General features: G+C 30.8%; 2 protein-coding genes across 3 annotated transcripts in view; one reads left to right on the top strand and one right to left on the bottom strand.

The window, feature by feature from the left end:
- LOC121126613 (uncharacterized) overlaps window positions 1-27252 on the bottom strand; it is an 87800-nt gene that overhangs the window by 16322 nt on the left and 44226 nt on the right. For both annotated transcript variants that reach the window (XM_040721916.2, XM_071892076.1), the window contains 3 exons: window positions 20700-21059; window positions 20464-20547; window positions 9245-9317 (listed from right to left, as the gene is read on the bottom strand). In XM_040721916.2, coding sequence (XP_040577850.1) covers window positions 9245-9317; window positions 20464-20547; window positions 20700-21059 — 517 coding nt within the window. The remainder of the gene's footprint in view (window positions 1-9244; window positions 9318-20463; window positions 20548-20699; window positions 21060-27252) is intronic.
- Window positions 1436-2220, top strand: LOC139906751 (uncharacterized). The gene is made up of 2 exons (XM_071892077.1): window positions 1436-2044; window positions 2101-2220. Exons 1-2 carry the CDS (start codon window positions 1436-1438, stop codon window positions 2212-2214), a joined length of 723 nt encoding a protein of 240 aa, XP_071748178.1. The 3' UTR covers window positions 2215-2220.

Genomic DNA, 27252 nt, shown 5'->3' with positions numbered 1-27252 from the left:
AAAGAATGAACTTTAATTTAAAAAAGAGCCTCCCCAAAAACACTGTCGTTGTCAATTTTAGAGTAAGCCACGACAATATTTCAAGGATAAACTTTATTTTTGAATTGATCTCATAATAAAAGTCCATATTTATTGGTATGCCCAGCTAGAAGAGATAGATACAAAGAGAGAGAAGAAGAAAAGAGCAAGAAAAAGAAAGGATATATTATGCAATTTCCTATAACATATGTCTCAACCTGTATGAATAAACTATTTGAAACTTCTTGGACACAAAATGACTCGTTGCATACCCACAGTCAGGGCCGTACGTCAGTATTGCTCTTTGTCTGCTTCAGCGGACCAAAAAAAAAAAACCTTACTCAACCGTCCACCAATCATATAGGTATATAAATATAGATGAATTACATGGAAAACATGGAAAAACAGTTCCTCGTTGAAAGTTCATTCTAACAACAAAAAACACAAACTGTCGATGGAAAAGTGGATCAATTTCCTCACATCAAAGAGAAAGAATACCTCGGTTCTCGGCCATGTTCAGTCTCAACATGCTGAGGAAGTAGCAAAGTGGCGAGCTTATTTGAGGTATCTTTTCCAAACTGTTGGGTTCCTCGCAAAGCAAGGATTGGCTTTTAGGGGCGATTCTGAAACAAGAGAAAAGTTGACGGAATCTAATGAAAACAATCGAGGAAACTTCTTGGAGCTTTTGTCCCTGCGTTCACACGACAATCATATTCTCAAAGATAAACTGGAGGCCGAAGTCAAAAAATTTGGTTCAGCTGGGGCAGGTTTTGCCAAATGGACTTCACCTGACACCAAAAATGAGCGGATAGAGATTATAGCATCCAAAGTGACGGAAAATATAATTGAAGATGTCAAGGATTGTGCCGGCGATGATGATTACTGGTTCTCTGTGATTGTTGATGAGACATCAGATATGTCAAACACGGAGCAGTTAAGTCTGTCACTGGGATATCTGACGAGTGAAGGCATCAAGAAAGAGAGCTTCCTCAAGTTTGTAAAAGTTACCCAGACTGACGGGAAATATTTGTTTGAGAAGCTTCACGAGGCTGTCAAGGATCTCGGCCTTAACCCCGCCCGCACTGTCTCCCTGGCCACGGACAGTGCCTCCAACATATCCGGCATCAAGAAGGGTCTTACCGCCAAGTGGAAGGAAGCAGCCCCACTGTGTGTCTACATTCACTGCGACACCCATGTCCTCAATCTTGTAGTCAAGGATCTTCTCTCAGATATAACCCTGTTGAGAAATACAATGTGGACGGTACAAATTTTATAAAACTTCATTGAAGGGTCACCAAAGAGGTCAGCAATCTACAAGTCGGTGAAGATAACAAGTAAAGATGAGGAGCATGCCAAGAACCAGTCTGCTACCTGCTGGAGTCTCCGCTACGATGCTGTACACGTTGTATCTCTAGGGATGGTCAGAATCATGAAGACCCTCATAATAATGAGAAAAAATAAAGATACATTGTCGAGTTCAACAGCAACTTCTCTGCTCAACAGCATCTTTAGTCACGAATTTGTTTTCGGCATTGAACTGTTGAAGACACTCCTCAGACACACATTTAGCTTGTCAGATGAACTTCAAGGCAGAAAGGTTGACCTAACAAAGGCCCGGAAACACGTCAACCTAGTGATTAGGACTCTTGAATATCTTAAGAATGAGAAAATCTTTGAATCAATCAGGAAACTTGCTGAGTTGAAGTCGTCTGAGATGAAATCAGTATTTGACCAGGAGGACTCAATTGATTTGGAATTCAAGGAGGCGAAGATTCCAAGGAGAATAAAGTGGAAAGGAACAGCTGAATCCTACTTCCGTGAAACACATTTCGATTTTGCAATCAATAATATTGTATTAGAGCTTGAGAGGAGATTTGCCACCGACAATACAAACATCACAATGGATCTCATTGCAATCGTCAATGACAGTGAAGTGGACACCTGTGTCGTTGAGCGTGTCGCCAAGCACTACAGACTTGAACTCGAGCAGCTCCAGTCAGACTATGCAATCTACCAGCAATTCAAGGTTAATATTATAATGTTTCATTTTGCATTATATGTTTAAAATTTATGTTTCTCTAGGCAGATATTGACACAGAAGACATGGTTTCGTCACAAATTGCTGCGGAGTTAATAAGCTCGGGAGTGTTCCGCCTGATGCCGGAGTTATACAAGGTGATCGTTATCCTGGCCTAAATGCCCATCAGCAGCTGTGAGGCGGAGCGGTCATTCTCCTGTCTCGGAAGGTTCAATAACCACATGAGGACCTCCATGGACCAGGAGAGGCTCTCCTCCCTCACCCTCTTGAACATGGACAGGGTGATAGTGGACAAGGTGCTCCATGAAGACATGGACAGTTTGATTGACACCTTTGCGTCAATGAAAGAGAGGAAAAACTTCTTCTTCTAATCATGATAAAGAACACATGCATTTTTTTTTCATTTTTTTCAAACACATCACCACGTATACATGCGAGTTAAGAACATCAAGACTTGTGAACATAATTTATTTTCTGTCGATGTAACCGTTTCATGGTATATTATAATCTCGTTCATTATCTTCATCCGTTATTATTTTAAAAATATTTAAGGAGGTTTAAATTGTTTGACTTAATTGTATAGTTAAAATTTTTTCTCTAATTCTTGCACCGTGCATTTTATACTCCATTATACTCCTTCCTTTATCAATAGGTCGGCATTGACTTTCCGTCTAGAGTTTTTCCTTTTCATTTTATTTTTCCCAATGTTTGCCTGAAGAATATAATGGTCAGACAGTCCATTGGACGATATTCTTGCAAGATTAATCTATGCTGTAGCATTTGCCCTGTTTAAATATCCCACGTTCACCACTGAAAATCAACCGTTCACCCTTATGAAGCGGACCGAAAAATCTTCCTGACATACGGCACTGCCCACAGTGAGTGAGAAATTCCAAAAGAAGTACATTCAAGGGAGTTCTGGGAGTAAATCCTTTTTCTTTCCCTTTGTTTCCATCTCGTTTCTTCTTTTCTCTCTTTGTTTCTATCTCTTCTTGCTTGGCCCTTATCTCAAATTGACAACAATAAGGAGTGTTTTTGGGAAGCTCTTTTTTTAAATTAAAGTTCATACTTTCAGCTATCCAATGAGAAACTTATAAACTTTTTGAATATATTCGTCTTAAAGCTAAGAGACTCTGAATAAAAAGCATCTATTTTCCACTTTAAACAAAGATAACTGGAGTTATAAGGATGATGCAGACATTTAAAAATGGTTTTAGAATTTTTTAACATTCAGTTTTACAATATATTAACATAACCTATCCCTAGCTTCACACCAAGGGCTTAAAACAGCTTTGAACCTTAAAAATAGCAAGAAATAACACAATATAGATAGCCATTTTCTGAAGGCCGTGAGGCTATGATAGAGAAAATAAGGACATATTTGGAATTAAGGGAACAACTGAACTAAGTTGAGCATATGCTGTTCTAGTGCATAAAAAGAATTGTGCTTTTGTTGGATAGTGTTATTTAATTGAGTACACGATCTTCTGAGACGTAATGATTTTACAAAAAAAGTGTACAGACAATAAAAATATCGGTACCAGAGATTGGAAAAACTTTATAAGAAATATTCATTTTTTCACCTGTTAATTATGAATTCATATGCAGGTTATACAAAAACTTGCAAATAATTGACATTCCTAGTTCCCCATCTTCAAGTTCGAATCCATGAGGTGTCTAATTTGAAAAAAATGCGTACCGAAAAAATTTCATTCTAATTAATTATTTTTATAATCGTGACTCTTTTTTCATATTCATATTTTATGAGGTCATAATAACAATATTGCAAAACACCGGGACCTTCAATGAATAAATTCAAATGAAATTAATATGTAAATATTTGAGTATTACGACTACGAATACAAAGAAATGGGAACACAGGGACCAAAGAATGAGAATGTCTGAAAGAGAAAAAATATTTTCCCAAACATAATAATGAATAATTCACAAGGGACTTAAATTTATCCGATTTTATATGTTTTACTTTCCAAAGATAAGAAATGCAATTTATAGTTATAGCTCTTAAAAGTTTCTAAGCCTGAGCCCCCATTCTTGATGCGGAACGCCTTTACAAACTCATTAGGAAGTCAAGGATCATATCAGTAAAAAAATAAGTTAAACTCTTGAGGTAATATCAAAAAACCAGTGAATTAGGGTTGGATTATGAGCCCATTACGTGCTTTGCTGGAAAAAGTAAATTGAGTATCGCATAAGGGGTTCATTTGCCAATTACATCGCTTTGGCGATCGCATTTTACAAAATGCCTGTTAGAGTGGGCAATGTGCAAAATGACCGGCAATTTTTAAAATTTATAATAGTGTGGTCATTTTACGTTCATTAACATTTTCAGGTAAAATGATTGTGGGTAATTTGACGATTAAACAATTGAATTAAATCAGTTTGTTCATCTTTGATCATCATTAAGTACAGAGCTCTTATTACGAAAAATTCTTGAATAAATAGATGCAAGTTCACTTGTATGTTTCAACTATGCTTCTAATTCCATCTTCAATTGATTTTGCTTTAATCAACTTTATAGCTCTTTTTACTTCCTTAAGCAACTTCATATACTTGTATTGGAGACCATTGTGTTCATCTACAACGTCCTGAACAATCTCTATATTTTCTAATTTTTCCATTACATTATATGATTGGAACCTTAGCAAGACTTAATAACTAAAATTAATAGACCAATTTAATGCGAATCGACATTCCCTAGTCTAATTTCACTTTCTAGATTATCACACACCTCTAAATTTTTTCTCAAAACAGCAAGATAAGCCTCTTCCTTATTATTCGGAGCAAAAATACTATAAATATTCCTAACAAAATGCTCCGATGTATAACCCACAGATACACATACAAATATAGAATTATAGATAATAATAATAAACAATGTCGAACTAAACAAAACACATAAAAAAATAATTAATTTATCAATTCAACCCGATGTTTACATTGTAAATTAAAATTGCTTGTTCTAACGATGATAATCCTCAATGATTACGGGTCTCTATCCAATACTAAAAATACAAAGAAATCACGACGATATTCATTCATTCGCAAATATTCGGCTCGAAAGACCATATGTTGTTTACACATGAAACACTACCCAACAATATGGAATAAAGTAATTAAAGCACTATTGTACATAATTATAATCAACAACACATGTCTTTGTTGCATCTCTCACATAATATCAATGATTTTACCTATATACAAGACGCACAAATAAATACAAATATGTGTGGGGTTACACTAGAGAGAAGAGCCGAATAATCAACAGATTGGAACAAGAAATACCTAATACTGTATCACCAATCACCCTCATTTCTATATTTCTAGAGAAAAGAGATGAATTACTCCTCATTTGGAGAACTTGTCAAAACTTCGAATTTCTCGATATTTTCTTGTAATACCATCGAAATTAAAGTAAATGACTAGTTGCCCGATGAAAATGTAAATTAATCGGAAAGTTGAACATCACTACAGCAAAACAATTTCCTCTCGATGAAGAAGATCAATCAAAGGAAGAATTAACTTAAATATAAAACCTTGGTGTTAATGAGCCAGAACCAGGTTTTACGGAATGGCGTTCCCCTTCAATTATGGTTACAAAACCGAGTGGCAGAGCCATGATACTCGTAACTGATTTTATACATTTAAACCGATATGTCGAGTATACGATACATAATTTTCCATCTCTTAAAGATATTGTTCAATCGGTTACTAACTAAAATTATGTGTTTTGTGCATTAGATTGTAAAATGGGTTATTTTCAGATACCTTTGGACGAAGAAAGTCGAATTTGAAAACATTTTAAAGCATCACAAGAAAAATTGCGATATTGTCAAGCTGCAATGAGCTCTTTGTAGTCAAAATAATGAATGTTTGGGGAGGACAGATTATATTTTATGTAGAATTAAGAAAGTAAAGAAGATTGTGGAGGATATTGTTATATATGGTGAAAATGAAGATGAATTTTTACAAGAGGTGGAAGAAGTTTTAGAATGTTTTGAGAAAAACAATATTATCATATCAAAAGACAAAATTCAACATGGAACAAAAGTGAAATTTGTACGGTAGGCTCATATCCGGCGAAGGTATCGAACCAGATCAAAAAAAAAATATAACATTCTGAAGTTCCCAGAGCCAGAAAATCTTATAGCATTAAGATCATTGGCCTAGAAAATCAATTAGCCCAATTTTATCAATACCACACAAGAGTTAGAGCACCATTACAAGAGCTAAAAAAATAACTAATAATAATGACAAAAAGAACATCAAAACGTGTTTAAAGAGTAAAAAAGGATAATAAGCTCAGCATAAGATTTAGCTCATTTCTACGTTTGCCAAATTACGAAGTTGGTTACTGACATGAGAACCTAATGGTTTTATTTTTGATCTTATTCAACGGAGAAAAAAGACGACAATGATATAAAATATTTAATTAAATTTGTTTCTCGAACATTAACTCCAGTAGAAACACAATATTCAGAAAATAAAACTTGGATTATTACTATTACCTAGAGCATGTAAAAATGTTTGCACTATATAAAAGGTGCTAATTTTGGAGTTAAAGCAGATCATAAGCCATTGGCATTCATATTCAACCGATTTGATGCATAAGATTATTAAGAACGTTATCATGCCTGCCTTTATCATTCAATATTAATATAATATTGGATGCTGATAGTCGATAGAGATCTGAATAAAATACTTAAAATAACGTCACCTTCGGTCTGGATTTCTGAAAATGGAGGCCCAGGAATTTCGAAAATACTTACTGGATGAGAAACAGATGGGTTGCCGGATTTATCGATATAAATGTGCCTTTAGTCCCCTGTCTAGAATTACACGCCACTCATTATCCACATCTCATAACAAGAGTATGGATATTCATCTATAAAATCAAGTTAACGATGAATACATCCCGTCAGACTTTAACTTTGATCTCACAAAGATGCTTATTGCATGTAATATACCCTTATCCATTGCTAATCATCCTACGTTCAAAAAAATTATGGAGAAATACAAGGGTAAATTCTTCCTTTCCCGAAGAACCATCATTAATTAATGGAGGATGTTGGTAATAATGTCATTTATAGAAATATTCCCAACGTAATTGTGAAGTTAAGATAATTTTCAGCCTCTTTAGAGGCATCCACACCAAATTATGAAATGGAACTCTGAATTTTGTACCATCTAACAGTAAGTATTCATTTTTTTTTTAAGTCTAATCATAAATTATGATTAAATTCTAGCTAAAACTATCAAGAATTATGATACACAACTCATTAAATGGCAAAAACAAGTACTTAAATGGTCACAACAACGGGAGTAGTAGCTTTGGATGGTTCGCAACTAGTTTGTCTGATATTAGTTTCTTCACTTAAAGACTTGGGTATGCTCGTTAGGTTTTCCAATATTACATAGCCAATAAATATACTTTTTTATCACTTAAGGATTAGCTATGGTTGATAAGCCCTAAGAAATTGTGTTCAAAAAACTCATAAAAGGCAAAAACAACTGCTTAAATGGTCACAACAACGTGGGGAGTTACATTGGGTGTAGCATTATAATTAGCAATTGTGCGTATCGTTCATGATAATAGTATGCTGTTATACAATTATATATGATGGGGGGAAATCTTTTTTGATGCCCTTAATAAAGAGTAATATCGCCGGACATTACTACATAATTAGCTTTTGCACTAAATCTTTACGATGGATTTAATTATAAGATTTCTTTTATGAGTATATTTATTGTCTAATTTTATGATTTTGACATTTACTTTATTATTAATAATTATTTAGATCTCATCCGTTGAGATATATCTATTATGTGCCCAATTGTATATACCAAATTCCACATTAGGGAAAAAGGTTGATGATCTTTTTGATTAAAGTCCACGTCTGGCTTTTGTTTAGCAACTTAAAGTTATGACATATTTAACTGAATTCATGTCAGAACAAGAAAATATTAAATGGATCAATCTATTATTTCAATATTCTGTATTTATAATTTATTGTTATTAGTTATATGATTATAATTGTTTAATTTTGTATATTTAACATAAATGTATGATGTTTTATTTTTTAGTATGTAGATTATATTTAATTTAAGCCTTCTTTTTAAACTTGGAACTTCAAATATATTTCGAAATACTCTACTTTATCGTTTCATTAGTTATTATTCTAAGAATAGTGTTCATAATGAATTACAATTTCATGGAGTGTGACGTTTTCAAATCTACTGTAACGAATAAAAAACGTGTAAGTCGTATAAACGTATACGTTGTATATCTTCATTAAACATTTTGCTAATAAATACTTTCGTTATACCCTCAAAAATCATAATAAAGCAGGCATATGATAATCACATCAGTATTTTAAACAATGATACCATAAGTCTTTCTCCCCCCCCCCCTTCTCCTTGCACGCATTTTTCTCTACTGAATTATCAACTTTGCTGATACGTTATCACGATTTACAGTTTCCGAACTAGATTGACATAATTTTTTTTTACGTTTGATTTACAAAGTATGATACTAAACTTAAAAAAAACTTGAGAAATTTGCTAACGAACATATAAGATATCAAGAGATTATAATAGTGTTGTTAGAAAATAAACAAATAAATTTTATATTGAAAACTCATCCAATACGTTTTTACAAGTCAATTTGAAGAATATTTTATAGCAAAACGGATTACACGTCACGAATAGCCAAATTATTAAACCAAATAGTGCCATAAGTAGTATTTTGAATAAATTATATATATATCATCCCGGTATAGTTCAAACCCGAAAGTTGGTCAAAAGATATATACTTTTGGCCCGGTATGAACAATTCAATTAATACAAGTATAGAATTACTTACAAAATGTATGGAAATTCAACCTAGTTAATTGAAGCCGACAGATTATAATAAAATGATTGCATGTTAATCTATGGAACAGATATATCTCGATAATAAATTTGAACGTTAAATAAATTGCGAGGAGATGAGAGCATGTTTGCGAGATTCTACAAAAATGGAAATTAATACAAACAGATTCTGTATATACTATTAAAGTAAAGCGACGTATTTCTTTTATTATTATTATTCTCTTTAAGGGTTATGTAGTGCTTACGGACTTATAATTATACGCATCAAACACTCATGTTTATCAGTTTTTAAATTTTTACCTTCAACAGTTCCTTCCATTTCTCCAAGATTTTTTCCAGTATGATTGACGTAGATTTCTGTCTGATCTTTGACCTAGAAATTAAAATATATGTATTATTATTATTTAAAAAATATATATTTAGCAATATATTCCTCTAAATAATATTTGAAACATAAGAGTTTATAAAATCTTTTGCGATAGGTTTAAAAACATTTAAGAGGAAAATATGACATAAAAATACTTATTGACATCTAATATATGAAACAAATGAGAAGTTGAGTTTACGTTTTATTATTATTTTCCTTCACCTTCGCCTGTTTGAATATAAATAACATTAATTTATCAATTAATGAAGAAATTATACTGCATTATACCCCAATAATAAAGAAGAAATTATTAATAAAGACATTGATAACAATAACAAGATATACATATTAAAACATAGATTTAAAATCACATACCCAACAATGTAATAAAAAAAAAAAGAATTCAGATATTGGCTGTATTCGAGTTAATCTAAACTCGTTGAGAGTTTGTTCATCTATTCTTGGTAAAGGGTTAGCATTGTTGAAGTGCGTTGGAGGGATAAGTGTTTGGAGCATACATATAACTTTAGATGCTAAACGAAGTTTTTTGCTGGTTCCTTTCATTGGGGCTTGGTGAATATCATTCATGAGGGGGCTATTCCATAAAAAATGTGTAGGTGGGTGGCGAGCGAAGCGAGCTCTTATAACTTGGGAGTGCGCTTTAAGCTTTCCCCAAAATTTCTGTGAAATTTAGTACTTTTAGGGTTTTTTCGAGGCCTACTGAGGGAGTGAAATTTTGAAATTTATAGTGATTTTAATTTAATAATTTTATCTTATATATAATATGGTGTAGATTTATTAGTTTATTATTTTCTAATTTTAGTTGCCAATAAATTTCAATGTATTTTTTCACATGTAGATTTTTTTTAGAATTCGTTATTTTGACATTTTTATTTTGATAAGTTTGTTATATTAAGCTGAATAGTCAATTTTTAGATTGTTTTTACAATTTAATATATAAATATAACACAAATATTCATTGCTCACGGTCTAACCAATAAAACGCTTCGTCCTGACTTGATATTTTATTTTAAAATAAAGTCCATTCTTCGGTTTTTGTTTTGGGTAAAACAATAAATAACTTTTTTATTGATATTTGGAGTATTGTTGATAATTATTTTGTCTGTTGAGATAATTGCAAGTGAATTTAACCAGTCCTGATTCATAGTGATCCCTCAAAAAGTTTTTATCCTTTTTGATGTTGAAAAACAGCGGTCAGCCTCTGATGTTGTCATAGGAATTCTGAATAGAATTTTTATTAAGTTTCGTAATTTTACACAGAACTTCAGCTAAATTATAAAATTTAATAGGTCAATTAACTTCCAATATTTATGCATATCATTTCTACTATAGATTACTTGGATTTCAGTTCAGAGTCTGTCTTTGTCAATCATGAGATATGCCTCAGTAGTTACTGATATATTTTCCATAGAAATTTTCTTGTTAAAAATTAACAAAACTTTCTTTTTTGAACAGTTCAGAAGTAATCTTCTTATTATGTTTCTGTAGGCCTCGCTAAGTCTTTTTTAATATTTACAGTCCCAAGAAGAGAAAGTGAATTCGCTGAGATATGTGCTTTCTGGTTACAGACGATCTAGTCTGTTAATGTTTACTTTCTCATGCAGGGACAACTGCATAAATTTGTGTTTTTGATTTTGCCTTACTGACTGTGTTTATTGAGCCATTATTTATTTTCTCATGCCCTAGGTCTAATCCAATTTCAAACTGTAAACTATACCTACTTTATTACATTCATTTATAATAATATATATTAACAAAAATGTGTATATAAGAAATTAATGGTGCTGCAGTTTCACAATGCTATTTATATGCCGTCACTGGTTCCTTTCAAGCCGTATAGGAGCTCATGTGGATCAGGTTTTCTTCCAATCTTATCTCTCAGCGTTCTTAATGATGCCAGTTCCTAAATATGTGAGAAATAGTCCTTAATTGATTGCAATCCCCACAGTGTGACAAAAGGTCATTAAAATACCTCTCAGTAAATAATACCTTGACGATATCCGATATTTTATATATATTGCCGTTGAATTGAGGATTGGATCCCAAATTGTCTTGATATATTAGGTATTCTTTAATGCTGTACTAACAAACTTGTTGCTGAAATCATCTTTAATCAGGATCATCGTCATCTTTATATTATTAACGTTATATGGACTCCTTTGCCTTGTAATTAGTCTGAATGTGTATTTCAGATCTGAATTATTGATCATAATTACCATGGGATGAGTATTCTGAGTTTATAATACATCGTCTATTGTTTTCAATCCAAGATATGCCTTTAAATTTGTAAGTATTTTTATTTAAAGAAGCTCACTTTCATCGAGCAAGTCAGAGCTTCCTACCTTGAGGCAAAACATCTTCCTCATCTCTTTCAGTATTTTTGAATATCTCTCCATGATGAATATTTGATCTTTTCCCATGATGTGCCCTCCGACATATTTCATTATTCTTTGCCAAGGAAATATCCTATTTTTTGTCATGATCAGAATAAGATTCACCATTGTGTCCCGATATAATATTATTAATATTTAGATGGAAATAGTATTGAAAAAATTTATAAAATCATTTTAAAAGAATAAATAGTACTAAATTTATATATTTGGATAAATGGTGTATATTATAATAATTAGTTTTATATTATTTATCTTTTCAATTAGACACATTGTGAAAATGAAAAAACTTATATCGTTAATCTAATATAAAGCTTTATAATAATTTTTAAATGATTTTGCCCTCTTTTTCTGTTTCGTTTCGGAGGAAAAGTAGCGTAATACAATAAAGGTAACAACATGATATATATTTATTCTAGTTGTATATTAATATTTTAAACATGTTTCTTTTAAAATCTTTTAATATTTTGACCCAATATGTTTAACTTTTAATAGCTATTATGTTTGTATAGTCGAGCGTTATAGGTTTTAACTCTCACTGTTGGGCGAAACAAATAATTTATAAATACATAGAACAAGATCATCATAATCTAGCTCCCTATTCCATAGTTTTAATTCTTTAGAACTCTCGGAAATCTTCTCAATCCGAGGCTTGAGGGTCCAAGTGACTTTATTTTTTTAAATGTTATTGTTCATTATTAATTCGCAAGAACCTTCTATCTCTTGATAAAAAAACTTCAAATTTCAATTAAACCTACTATTTTCCCCCTTTTACATTACTTTATCCAAATCTGACCATGTATGATTTTTATTACTTTTTTACATAAATTTTAAATATCATCTACCGGGTAAATCCTTTTTTCTTACCAAAACAATTTTGCAAAGTTATTTGATTTTGTGGTTTATACAGAAATAAATGCACATGTAGCACGACCAATACACCAATTTTCCTAGTGTTAGCGATTTTCTGCAGGGTAATGATCTTAATATAAAGTTATAACGTCATTTTAATTATTTAAGATCTATATTAAAGAGCAAAATACCTTGTAGATTTACACTTGTACACTGGCCAACACTCTAGCACAGTGGATAGAATTTGATTTTTAGCACCTTTCAATAAAAAATTAAACCAAAAACTGTCTATGAGAACGAGTTGTGTTTGTGTTTGTGGTTACAGTAAAATACTTCACTTATGTGAACCACTGATGGAGGTATTTAAAAATGTCGTTGAAAGTGGGAACGGCTATTTCTTCTTGGTAATCTAGACAGGATGATTTATATTCTGAAGCAGCTGTCATTATTATTTAATTTTTGAAGACAGAACATCAAGTATAAAGTAATAATTAAAGACGGAGAGTAACATAAGTCATGAGTGTAATTACTTTTTTGACTCAGTTCCAGTTAAAATGGCAGTGATATTTCCTAGTTTGGGCTTAGGTAGGGGAAGGGAAAGAAAAAAGGAGGCAGTTTGTCCGACAACTCGTATGCAGGCTAGTAACGAAAATAATATATAAATATAATATCCTCCAATATGGTTGAGGATTGTTTTCGCTACTTCTCGCTGAGAGTGGCGGGGGTGGGGGGCAAGAGTGAAGGGTTTGTGATGTGATAAATATGACTATTATGCATATATATATAACTTTAGATAAAAATGTGTTGGAATTGGCTTAATTAAATAATCACTTTTAAACTATATATTAAGATTTAAAGTTGTAAATACGGATGCTAATAATTAAATACTGTTAAATGCCTTATCCAAAAATTATACATTTAGTATGTTGATTTTATTTTATTTCATAACTACCAAATATTAATTAGTATTTATTATTGTATGAGGTAAAGTATTTTATGAATAAATAATTGTGGGTTAAGAATTTTTAGATGAGTGTTCTCTCAAGTATCAACCTTAAAATAAATCTTTTTTTCAATGACTTCAGTTAAACCCTTTGGCATAAGACCCAACTTCATCCTTAATATCATTACTGAGAATGCTCATCTCTCAAATAAATGTTGACATCGATTTTGTTCTAGTATATTTGTCTTTACTATATAGAAAGTTGGATTTGTGATTATTTTCCTTCCTCTCACAGCTAATTGCAGCTCATCTAATGACACGTCAAAAAGGTAAGCTGCTCTCCTCTCAAACATTTTTCAAATTGTCAGTGTCACCGTACTAATTTTAGGTTTGTTTCATTTTTACATACCGAAAGAGCATATACTTTGCATCACATATACCGTTGGTTATCTATATTTTAAATGTGAATGTCTGTGTGTGTGTTTGTTTTTTGTGTGTCCAGGAATCACAGCAAAACAAATCAATGGATTTTGATAAAATTGCTCATGTAGGTCTTTAAAGCTCAAGTACTGGCTCTAAGAATAATTTTTTGGCCTTCAAGGCTATGGCAGCCTGAAAATAGCATTTTTCTAAAAACAAATTGTTTGACTAACAAACGACTAATTCATATAAAACCAAAAATGAAGAGCGTAAAATTCTAAGAATTATTTTCCCTGCATCTTGGTGTGTACACTTGCACACTGTTTTTATAAGAAAATTATAAGGTTTAGAGAAGGAGGAAAAAAGAAGTGAGAATAAGGCAAAGGATTTTTGACAAAAATATGAAAAGTTGAGCGAGCGACATCAGTTCAACTTGAATGAGTTCTTGCATGATGAAAGATTTTTTTATTACTTTTAAACATATTAACGAATAGATTCTTGAGCGATTAAACATATGCAGTCTTGTAAGTTCTACTTTTTACGAAGAAGATTAATCAACTAAAGAAATCATGTCTCCATGCGTGCAATATATAGAATGGTGTCATTTAACATTAAGAAAATTTCGAATAAAAGTTTCAGGAGTGGTTATCATCCTGATCGGTTGCATGAGAAAATTTATAAATTATTCTTACATAGACTTTATGAAAAAGATGGTTAAATAAAGAGTTTAGTCTCTAATGAAGAAGGTTGTTGCTCTCTATTTGAGAGTAAAAGGGTCTTAGCCTCTAGCAGAAAAGAGGTACTCGGATTCCAACCATTGATTCGAATAATCTTTTGATATATCTGTCGCGAACTCTGAAGTATTTGGAATTGAAGGCATGGGGACTAGAAAAAGGTGACCTTAACTACACTACTGACCTAAACTCATAGTTCAAAAATATTTATGATGGTTCTCAAGCCCTTGAGAATTAATTAAAATAATACCTAACTCTTATATAACCTTCTCTACGCTATCCTCCAACATTGGTTTGAGTTTGACTGGTTATTTAAGGCTATCAAGAATGATAAATTTATTCAATGGAAATTGATCCTGTCTATTGCACTGACCAATTGATCATTATAAGTATAAGCCACGAAGTTCTGTTCCAATACGATGAATTCAACAAACATTCACAATTAAAGACATCTGCATAACTTTGCTACCTTGTGATATACATTTCCAGCAAGAAACTTCTACTAAATCTTGGATCTCTTGTACTCTGTGCTTGACTTATTGATTCACGAGAGTACACCTTGAGAATCATACTTCAAATAAAACAAATCAACATGTATCAATAAAAACATCGAAGACATAACAAACAAATTGAGCACCTATTAATCCAGCCAAAAGCTAAAGTCTTTCTACCCTTAGGTGATACTAAAGATTGATTGGTTTTGTTTCAACATTTTCTCACTAACGAAACAAATGCATGGAATTTAACTTTTTGATAAATACATTATAGCCAAATCGATATATTTTTAAATTTGAAAGATGTCTTAGATCGTTTTCTCAAATCTTAAATCTGTAAGCCGAAGATTCTTCTAATTATTAATCCCACCCTTTTTCCCAACTCCAAAAAGATTTTACAATAATTTTAGGACGAACGGTAAAATGTCAATAAAACCCCAAAAATTTAATTTTTTGAACAACTTTGTTAACTGCAGTCCTCTTTTTTTATTTGGAAAGTGACTCCAAAAAGGTCATTTGCCATTTTATTCAAAACAAGCGATCCCAACATTCTAACCAATTCCTAAAGCTTTGGTATATCCATTCAATATAGTATCATAGAACACAATTACCACTTTTGTTACCCAATTTTCAGACGAAATGGAATAAAGTAATTTATCTGAGTTTGAAACAAACCTGGTTAAATTTCCATCTTTCCCACATAAAGAAACGTTTTATTTCTTTGATTCCATGACAAATGTCTTAATGAAAAAGTATGGTTCCATAATCAAATTATTGCCATGTCAAAGATACAGTTGAAAAAAACTAATATTTTATTGAAATAGAACTGACAATAAATTTAAAATTCTGAATTAAATTTAGCAATTGAACCATGTGATTCCTTTTGCTCTATGTATGATACAATTAGCTTCGTAGATTAAATTTTTATCAACTAAAATTTTAAATTTTAAATGCAGCATGGCCGGCGAAGTCTGTATAATTATGATCTTATAGGAATGTCATCTGTTTCTACACCATAAAAACTTTTCACCAATATACTTGATGCATTTATAAGAACATATTGTTACTTTTAGATGTTCTGAACGAAGCGGTCCTAACCGTGACTTGAGATATGTACATGTAAATGAGGATACCCCCGTATTTGAATTTAAAAATCCTGACAATTTTCTCAAGTATGAAATGCTTGGTATATAAAAACAGCTATAATATACAATTCTTCTATATAGATGAGGACTACAATTTTTCCATAGCATACACGTTACTAAGAACTGCATAGATTATCTTCTCTTTTTTGGTTTTGATGTATTGTTCAAATCTTCAGCTATAGAATGTATCCTTCTTTGAAAATTATTTTCTTCATTTTCAATAGTTTTTAGAATTATTATACACTTCCATTTTAAGTATTTCACTTATTATTGCACCGTCGTTCGTTCTGTCATAAGATCTCAGTGTATAGTAATATGCTACAACTTGTTTCCATCAAATTGTTGGCACTCCCGAGAGCATAAAAACTAATGTTTAAAGGTATCTCCTTCTGAATTAGGAAAGGTTGATTCTCCCATGATGCAACCACTCTAAACATAATAATAAAGCGAAACTTTAATAGAATACTTAACTTTTAAAGAGGGATTCCTCTCAATTTTGGACAGACTTCATATTTTAATCTTAAACAATTCAAAAACTTCATTTAAAATTCTGTCATTGAATATAAAAAATTTAGTTCATTTTGAAAAATCTTATGTAAACCGATATACCACAAGCTATTTGTAGTTTTAATGTGCCTTTGATAGATTAATAGTAAAACTCTTCTTTGAATTTTTAACTTTTAAATTATTAAGTAAACCAGAATTGAAACGATTAAATTTGAAAATACTTTTGTCTTCAAACCAACTAATTTTTTTTACTCAAAACTTCAATTGCTTTTTTCATTTAAGATATAACGAAATTATATTATATTTTTTGGTAATGAAGAAAGAATGAAGTAGGTAGAATTGAAACAATGATAATTATATTTGAATTAAATTAATAAAAGGAATGAAATTGGGGAAAAAGACGGTTGATTCAAGAGCGACATCTTGTAAGAAAGAGGCAACACAGGTGCGCTGAATTTTTAAAGGCTAGCTGCCTCGATGCGCTACTTTATCTTAATGTATTATTCCAAACCAAAGGAAGATGAGTGCAAGGAAATTAACTAAGTGCAGACGAAGTCATGTATGCACTTAAACTATGGTTAATATAGAAGAGTTAAGACTATGAAAGGAAAAGCGGTGAATATTCACTTAAAAATGATAAAAATATTAATCCTACAAAGGTATTGGCGTAAATACCGTTTTTGGTTTATTTTTTTATACTTACTGGCAGCGATTATGGTTTAAACTTTTTGAGTTAGGAGGTAATTCTGATAGACTACTAAAATTTGTATTACTATTTTATACATCCCAGGAAGTTTTTATTTGCGTTTCTACCTATACCCCATGCGTAAAGACGTAAATAAATACTTCCTGCCGGTGAGTGTAAAATAAAATCTTCATTTGGAAGTCGGCTTCAACAAAATCTATTCATTTTCTTATTTGTTACAAGATAATATTCCAAATATTGTTCACGTTTTCAATGTCTTATAAATATTTAACTTGCCTCCTAACAATAATAATATATCATTTATATAAATATAATTAAATACTTCGCTTTGAACAAATTCAAATATAATTTTACTTGAAATATTTAAATTCCCTACTATCCGTGAATAGATCCCTTTATTGCTACAACTCAGGAATCAAAGCAATAAAAGACAATTGTATCAAAATTGAAGTGTAGATAATAAGTGTCAATCAATTTTTAAGATTTTAATAGAGTCAAAGATCCCTCTTAAAAATTCAGCAAGACCATTATGAACATCTATACACAAGCGCCTGGAATCGCTTATTCTTAAATAAGCATGATAAAGGGTGTATCATCTTATACAATCCGAAACGTTTGGTTAAAAAAATGAAAATAAAAACCAAGATCATAGAAATTGTACATAATAGTCATTAGGGAATAACAAGAACAGTGGAAATAATTCGGTCTTTTTCTATAGGGCCAATTTCCACAGAGATATTAAATAAATCGTTTCAGCATGCGAACAGTATCAATAGTCCCATCCAATTCAAGCCCTTATAACCAATGATTAAAACAGACGAGTGCTATTGTTTATACTTATTAACTTCAACTAATCCTCATTAAATATGCTTGTAATTTCATCCATATATGTATATGTACATGGATACAGTGGATGGGCATCGATGACATAATGGATCAAATCAGCAAGTTCTGAAGACAACGCCAATTCTCTAAAGAGTCATATGTCACTTTTTGGCATATCTAAACGACCGAAGACAGACAATGGACCTTTTGCAAAAGTTTTAGTATTACCCTTGAGTCATCGAATGCTCATAACCAACAGATCAACAGACACGCATAAGCCACTGTTAAAGCTATTAAAGGACTCGTGAAGAAATATGATGAGAATGGAATCTTTCAGAATGCCTTAGTTGAGTGGCAAAATACTCCACGACAAGATTTACTTTCCCCAGTAGAATGGTTGTTTGAAAGAAAGAAAATTAACTATTCCTACTCATTAATCACAATATGATCACATAAAGGATTGCAAGCTACGGAAATTAAGAGTGTAATATAAATTATTAAAGGGAGATCCAAAGCTTATAGAGATAAGAAGTCAAAACTTCTAACAAATTTGCAAGTAGGACAACTTGTTGAAATTCAAAATCACATTACGAAAAAATGCAACATAGGCCAAATCATTGAATTTTTTAGAGGACGTAAAATATCTTACATTGTCTAGGTGCGAGGGTTGGAATACACATGAGAAACTGTACAATCCTAAAGAAATATATAGATCAGAATCCTATAAAAATACAGGCGACACATTAAGGCGGGTACCACATCTATCGATATTTTGTAAGTATGCGTGCATAAGTTTGGAATGGCCAAAGGTTAATAGAAATACAAGGTTATACCATAACGCGTTTACGACTGATGTTTTACTTCCACCACGCTTTTAATTTTGACGTCATAGTAGATGAGTGGGTACGTGTTTTGTCAAAATCTGTTTTTATTACCCAGCATTCGGTACGGTACATTAAATTGAAAATAATAGCAATAGTGACATCATATACTATAAATGGTTCCATTTTCTGTCAAAATATGCTTCTCTTGTCCAGCCGTCGATACAATACATAAATTAAAAATTATAGGAAGCCCAATTACAAGATGATCTTACCTTGTATTTATATTGACATAGGGAATGTTAAAATAGACTATGTTGTTTTAAGTACTTTCCATATTATAATCTTCAAACAACAACAATTCTTCATATCAAAATCAAGAGGTTTTGTGATTTAAAATGAACCTTGTTTGGAGGAGAGAAAATTCCTCAAAAAATCAATCTTGGAAGCAAATGAGTTACTTAAGTGCTTCCAAAATTTATATTTTTTTTGCATTTTCTCTCCTCCCAAGAGGAAAGAGGTGACAACCATATCAATGATGAGAATAATTACAACTTGTTTTCTGACATTTCACTGGGCTACGTTCATCTTTTATTTATCTCCCTTCACTGCTAGGATTGGGATTTCTGTAGATAAACATTAAAGTTGGCACTCTTAATAAGTACAATCGTGGTTATAGTTATTCTATTTTTTGATCGAAGGTGTGTCTATGAGTGAACGTAATATAGATACACGTATTTTTGTTTGATAATTATTTCAACCATCTTGTTCCCTTCTTTTCTTATATCCTTTTTTGTTTAGGCTTAACAGCGTTTATACTCACAATTTTATTTTCTGGTTTGGGGACCTTCTTGAAAAATATCACGTACCTAAGAAGAAGAACCTATTGTTTTAAATCCGTTGTTCTAGACGATTAACAATCGTCATTAAAAGGACCTTTTTAACCTAATGAAACATGACACAAGTTCAAAAAATTAGACTTTTCAAACAATGTGTCTTTATTAAAATTGTTAATTAACAGATAATTCATTAATTAATAATATTCTTTTGAAAATCAAGTTTCATCATCAAGCATTTCTTTAAATGCAAATACAATATATTTTGACATTTTGCTTTTTTTTTTTAATGATTTATTTAACTTGCTTAAAAATCATATCATAATGGTAAAAGCTCCACAAGTTCAATCAAAAGTTTCATATGACAAAGAACGATGACATTCTCAAGACAATTGTCTTAGTGTTATACAATATATTAATTTTAAAAACTCCATTAAAAATAAAATCTTAAATCTCACTTTTTGTAGTATGGAAATCGAATTTGATACTTGACCATACATAATCCCCATTTGTCTCCATACATGACCAATTTCATTTTCTACCTATAATAAAATAAAATAAAATCATTGACATAAGAATTAAATACATCAAAAAATAATAGAAATAGGTAATCCGTCTCACAATTTTGAATGGCATTACCATACATTAGATTTTGTACAGAATTGAGAATCAAGTCATAATATTTTAAATTTACTTTTTTAGTCAAATTTCCCATAGCTGCATTCTGATTTTCGAAAATTCTTTGTGTTGCACGATCGATTTTTTCACTAATGTTGACATCAATTTTTCTACTCAATATATCTGCCAGTTCAGACACCTTAAAGATTATTTGTCTAATTCCAAATTCCAGTTTTCTTTTCGTGTCAATTACTCCATCGGCAGAATCTAAAAGTATTTTTTCTACATTTGAAATACCCTTAATTTCTTTATATAGCTCTGCATAATTATCATTAATTCTTTCAAAGAGACTCTCTGCTATGTAGTTTGATTCAATTTGTATATTTTTTATTTCTTCTGAAACTTTTATAATATTATGCTCAGTAGATTGAAGAACCTGTAATAATAAAAAAAATTATGCCCATTTATAAATTAAATAATCTCAAGACGTGAAGTATAAAACTAAGATTTGTATAAAATGAAGTTATAATCATAAAACTAAAATGAAGTTATAATCATAAAACTAAAATGAAGTTATAATCATAAAATGAAGTTATAATCATAAAACTAAAATGAAGTTATAATCATAAAACTAAAATGAAGTTATAATCATAAAACTAAAATGAAGTTATAATCATAAAACTAAAATGAAGTTATAATTATAAAACTAAAATAAAGTTAAATCCAAATAATGGAAACTGTTATTTTTCAGATGAAAAATACTCTATATCGGGATTTTTCTTATAAACGAAGTTTTTAAAAAACACCATTATTCAAATAATCTAATACAATCAATTTTTTACTATTCAAACTTAATACTTATTTCATATATTTGGTAGCTTTTTTGCCCTTAATGATTGATGTAATATAATATTTTCAATTTTATATATGGTCGGATTAACTTTTACAAATTTTCTTAAGATGTTCAACATTATATATTTCTCCTTAAGATTTGGCACTTTTTGAATTTCTTCATCCTCTTGGTAAACATTTTTGGAATAGACTGTATTAAGGAGGAATACATTAGAGTAATTTCATGTTATTTCTCCGGTAGAATTCATGTCGACCAAAATTATGTAATTCAATGAGAAACATCATGTTAGGTATTTTGACCTCATGTAATTCAGTTTGAATTTGAGAATCTTCCACCTCTGGGAGCATGAAACCACTCTTTCTAAAACGTTGTATTGCAGTTATACCATATCCCAATATTTCTTTGTGATAAGTATGTCATCCATTGAGCTAAACTTTTTGGCTAAAACGAAAGTAGTTATTTCTTCATCGACATCTACTAAATAAGCAATCCTATTTTGTAAAGTTCTCCTATAATTCATTTCGTTATGACACCTTAGTGCATTGGCGGAATAAAGCAAAAAAAAAAATGTAGGGGGGGGACAAAAGAATAGTTGATTATGAACTTTGGGTTGTGCTCGACAATTATCGAGATGGGTTCACTGATGTACATGAAGTATATTTTTCAATGTAAATGTTTATCCTTTTTTTTTATCGATATTCCTCTGGCATACTTTACAACAACTGCTCTTGGAAGTTACCTTGAACTTATAGCAAAACCTCTCTTTTTTTCGTAATTTAGAAGGAAAGAAGAAGAGAATGTGCGGAAATCATGTATAATGATTAGGGTTGTTGGAACCGTTGAAAAAAAACCGAATTTGATTGGTTAAAAGATATTATATAAAAAAAAGGAATGAAACACGTTGGTACCCTTGCATCTTCTAATCAACTTTTCCTCAGTATTGTACTAATCATCACCAAAGCAACTTCCCCCTTATTGCTCTCTCACGTGCATCATCATTATGCCAAAGAAAACGTGCCTTTTTTTCATCGGTTTCTCACAACGGAAGTACTGAGGTGTGGAATTATGATTTGGAAAATAAAAGTATATCTTACCGTTTTTGCCAGTTTTCATGCCCATGTCGTTCTTTTTGGCAAGTAATCCGCCGCTCCAAAACCTCCCATCAAATCCACAACTTAAAAGTCCTCAAGAAACACAATATTCAAGGAACCCAAGGATAATTCAACGGTTCTTCATTCAATTTGGACGTAGAAAAGTTGTTTGTGCCTTGTAACGTCCCTTTAAATTTTCTGGATCATCCCAATTTCTCCAATTTTATTGATAAATATACTGAAAAAACTTCTCGAGGTTAATGGGTCGTTAACAACTTTGTTGTGAAAGTATGTCAAGGAGAGTTTTGAATAGAATAAAAGAAAATGTGAAAGAAAATTATATTTTTGTCGCACTAGATGAGACAAGAGATCATCAAGGGAGATCAATGACTGCAATGTTGATTGGCCCTTGATTTACAAACGCAGACAATATAAAGGACATCGTCATAAGCTCAGTTTATAAGTTATTGTTGATCACAAAATGTATGAATGCTTTGTTATCTTTTAATTGTTAACTCGTAAATATTAACAATATTTTTTCATAATTCGTTACTTTATTGCCTCATTTCTATTCTTTAGATTTAGTACCATAGTTATCTATTCATCCTTTATGGTTAGTGGTAACTAATAAATTATGAGTACACTTCCTGTTATCATGGGTTTGATGTTCTCTAACTAACAATATATTTTGTCTTGCATAAATTTACAGAATATATTATAAATTCTGAAAAGTTATTTATAGGGAAGTTATATATTAATAATATACAACAATCCCTCTTCCTTCATGTGTAAATAAATAAATAATTTAAGTTGAAGATAAATTCTAAACGATACTCTTTTAATTGGGGTGGAATTGATATTTACTTAGAACTCTTAATCCAGCGACAGATATAATTGCACCACTATCATATGTAGCTATTATATTTTTGAAGTAATTTCCATGGACATTCAATGCATCGATGGGTGATTTATTCAGTTCAAATTTTTGAATAGAGGTGATGATCGAACTAGAGTTTTCTTTTAGACACCAGCATACTCTTGCATATTGGCCTCTCTTATCACATCTTGTGTATTCGATGCTTTTTGCAAGCAAACTTTCCCATTCTTATGAGGAAATTGGAAACCACAATGTCTACACAATCTTTCTTGGCTGTTGTTCCACAATCTCCTACAGCTTTGACTTCTTCGATATATATTGAATCCACATGGCTTTGTATTTCCATTAACACCGTTTGATACTAAATCATATTAACTATTTTGACTATTTTTTGCCGTTTCTACTATTCTCCATTAATATATACTTCACATATTTTATTTGCATAATAAAATAATCTAAATTGGGTATCTCTATACTTCCGGACTCCGTTCAACTAGTTAGACGTCATCCTTGAATGTTCATTATAATATAAGTTATATACTGGCTTCTTAGGTCTAACGATGATTATATGTACTTTTTAAGCACTAACGAATGCGCAATGTAATGATGGGTTTAATGTTCTCTACTTATATTTGTTCTTACGAGTAATAAGGAAATTGGGAATGAGGCTTGAAGTATTCAAGATGTATCATTGTCCATATTTGCAGTAAAGCACGAATTCAAACTTATTAATGGAATTGATATTTGTGACTGTAACTAGTCATAGTAGTGATTTGTGCGTTATAGGCATTAAGGGAACTAAAGGACTCTTAACATGGTTTACTTAAACTATGAGTTGACTTTAAGAGGATTGAACCCCAAGAGTTTTAATGCACGTTTTTTGGGGGATATGGGATATGGGTATTTTTCGTATAATATATTTTGTCTTACATAATTTTACAGAATATAATATGCATTTATACGGTAATTATATATAAATAATATACATAACGTCCCTTAGGATGATTTCTATTCTAGGGGCTCACACATTACCATTGCGTCATTCCATAATATAATACTCAACTTCTTCCTCACGAAGTATGAGTATTTTTACCAAATTTAAGACTATTTTTTCCTTAGACTTAGATTGTGGTGTTAGATTTTTTCTTTATCTAAATGGCTTTAAATGTAAGAAATAAACATCTACCGCCTCATCTAAAATTATTATAGTTTGCATTTAATTTGCACACATGCTATTTACGATTGGTTATATCCAATTTTTATATTGATATTTGTAAGCAAAGTTTTATATTATGACAATTAAAATTTAATACTACATATATCATACAATAAATTATAACTATCATTAAGACATTTTCTTGATAATATTATTTTGATTAAATAGTACCAAGTAAAGCTATATTTTGGTTAAATTTTCAGATAAGTTGTAATGTTAAAAAAATCATAATTGAGATATCTTATAAGTATGTTCGAAATTACCCATCGACCATCAAGAATAATTTATGAATAAAGGTTTGTTTATGTCCTAAAGAAAAAAGAGGAACCAGATAGTTGAAGTTGTATTTACGGGCACGCTTGCACAAAACACAACTCCCACAACCCAAGTAATGATTTAAATAATGAGTATTGTTTGCCTGGTCCACTTTTTAGGAATTGATATTTTCTATTTCTCGGCTTTTCTATTTAATATTTAACTCATAGGTTGTAAACTTATTTTCCTATTACATTCAAACCCCTGATTGAACATTCGGGTATGCCCATAAAAGACAGAGAGTAACTTTGAGGATTTTTGCCAAGCTATAATTGTAAGTCAATGTTGGACTCCAAGTAGAATTGAGAATCGACATCGGAGTAATTCTTGCTAAAATTATTGTTTATTTCTTCCTCCTCCTTCTCCCTTGTCACAGGTGATTGTAGCTGATCTAATGAAACGTCAGTACAGATAAGCTGCTCTCCTCTAAAAAAATCTTCAAATTGTCAGGTTACCATTTTGATTTTTGCTTCTTTTTTTTTTTATATGTCCAAAATACACGTAGTTTAAATCACTATTCATATATAAGTTACTTTAACTGTGTGGAAAAGTGATTTTAGATGTGCACAAATTAGTCTTACTTATACAGAATATTGGAAATATAGCTTAAAAGAAAAGTTCGATCCATATAAAGATACACCATATCATAACTTTTGAATATGACTTATTCAATTATAAACATTAAATAATTTTAGATTTCATTAATGACTAGAGTAGGTATGGCTGGCGCTGCCCGGAACATTTAAAAATTAAAATTAATTTTGACCTCTTCCGCTTCATACAATAAAGAATTATTGTTGGTGTATGTTGGTATTTATCTTTGCATACTTTTTTTTAAGGAGATTATTAGGTTTAGAGAAGAAAAAAATATTCAAGGTGAACTGTCGTTTGCTCAAGTTTCATATAACTTCAAATATTATTTGTCATATTCTCTCTTCTTTTTCTCTAAATCTTATAATCTTTTTAAAAAGTGTGCTAAGAAACATACCAACTTGTAGCAAGAATCATTCTTAAAATTTTACGTTCTTTATTTTTTGTTTTATATGAAATAGTGGTTTGTTTGTCAAAAAAAATTGTGTTTAGAAATTTTTTATTTAAAGGCCACCATGGCATTGAAGACCAATTTTTTTTTTTTAAAGAACAATTTTTTTAGTTTAAAAAAACTACATGAAAATTTTCAGCTAAATTTCATTCTATTTACAGGAATGAATTTCCTTGGTTTATAGCAGATGTGGGAATAAGTCCTTATACAAACTGTTAGTCCAAGTTCTTGAATATCTTCACCGAGCCTTTAAATTATTAGACAATTTTAAAAAAGGGTCTTAAATCCATTAAAGGCTCCAGGCTTAAGTTTCAAGTGAATGTAAAGCCAAAAGTCGTCGATTGTGACATTTATTCGACTCCAACAGTACTCAAGTTCAAGTCTTCACTTAAGGAGTGAAGATTATGTATTAGAATAATATTTTACGTTGTACATATTTCCTTATATTTTTTTGTACTTATGTCATCTATTCATTCATTTTAATTGAGCATGAATAAAACATAATAATAATTGAGGTATTAACTTCAACTATTATCATTAAACCAAAAGTGTTGATGCTGTATAAAAAGTGTTAATTTCTCATAGCATTATGCAAAATATAATTATTATTTAAGTTGTGTTATTGTATAATATTGAAAATGAGCTATTTAAGTTTTACCATGATTGCATTAATAAAATATATCCTTTTAAATAAGATTAAATAGCGTAAACTAAGGCAGCTTTTTTTAATAGATCTTTTTATGCACCTCATCCTCATTCCAGATGAAAGGTAACTGCTGTATAAAACAAATAAGTAAATCATAATCTATAGTGTTTAATAACTTAAATTATGATGATTGTACAATCAAAGATATACTTTCATGGTATCCTATATACATATAATATTATGAATTGACTATGTTCAATCCTTATTAAACTAATAAATATAAATTTAATCGCTAGAATTAAGCCAAAAGTATTCCTAATGTAGGAATAGGAATTATTTCTAGTCACATTATCCATAAACCATCCAATTGTATAACTTCATAAGGGTGATATAGAAGTGTTGACCTTTGTGCTAATTAAGAAGTAATAGATAATAATATAAAACATATAAAAATTGCATTTTACGTTGCTTATTACAATAATAACTTCAACTTTGGTATATAAACGGGAATATGACAGACATTTAGAGACTCAATCATAAGGATTTTGCTCGATTAAAGAAAGAGATGCGTTCTGAGTTTTCTTAAATT

Source organism: Lepeophtheirus salmonis, chromosome 12, assembly GCF_016086655.4.
Source record: "Lepeophtheirus salmonis chromosome 12, UVic_Lsal_1.4, whole genome shotgun sequence".
Taxonomy (NCBI): Eukaryota; Metazoa; Arthropoda; class Copepoda; order Siphonostomatoida; family Caligidae; genus Lepeophtheirus; species Lepeophtheirus salmonis.
The sequence above is the reverse complement of the archived record's forward strand: the minus strand, read 5'-3'. Positions and strand labels throughout refer to the sequence as shown.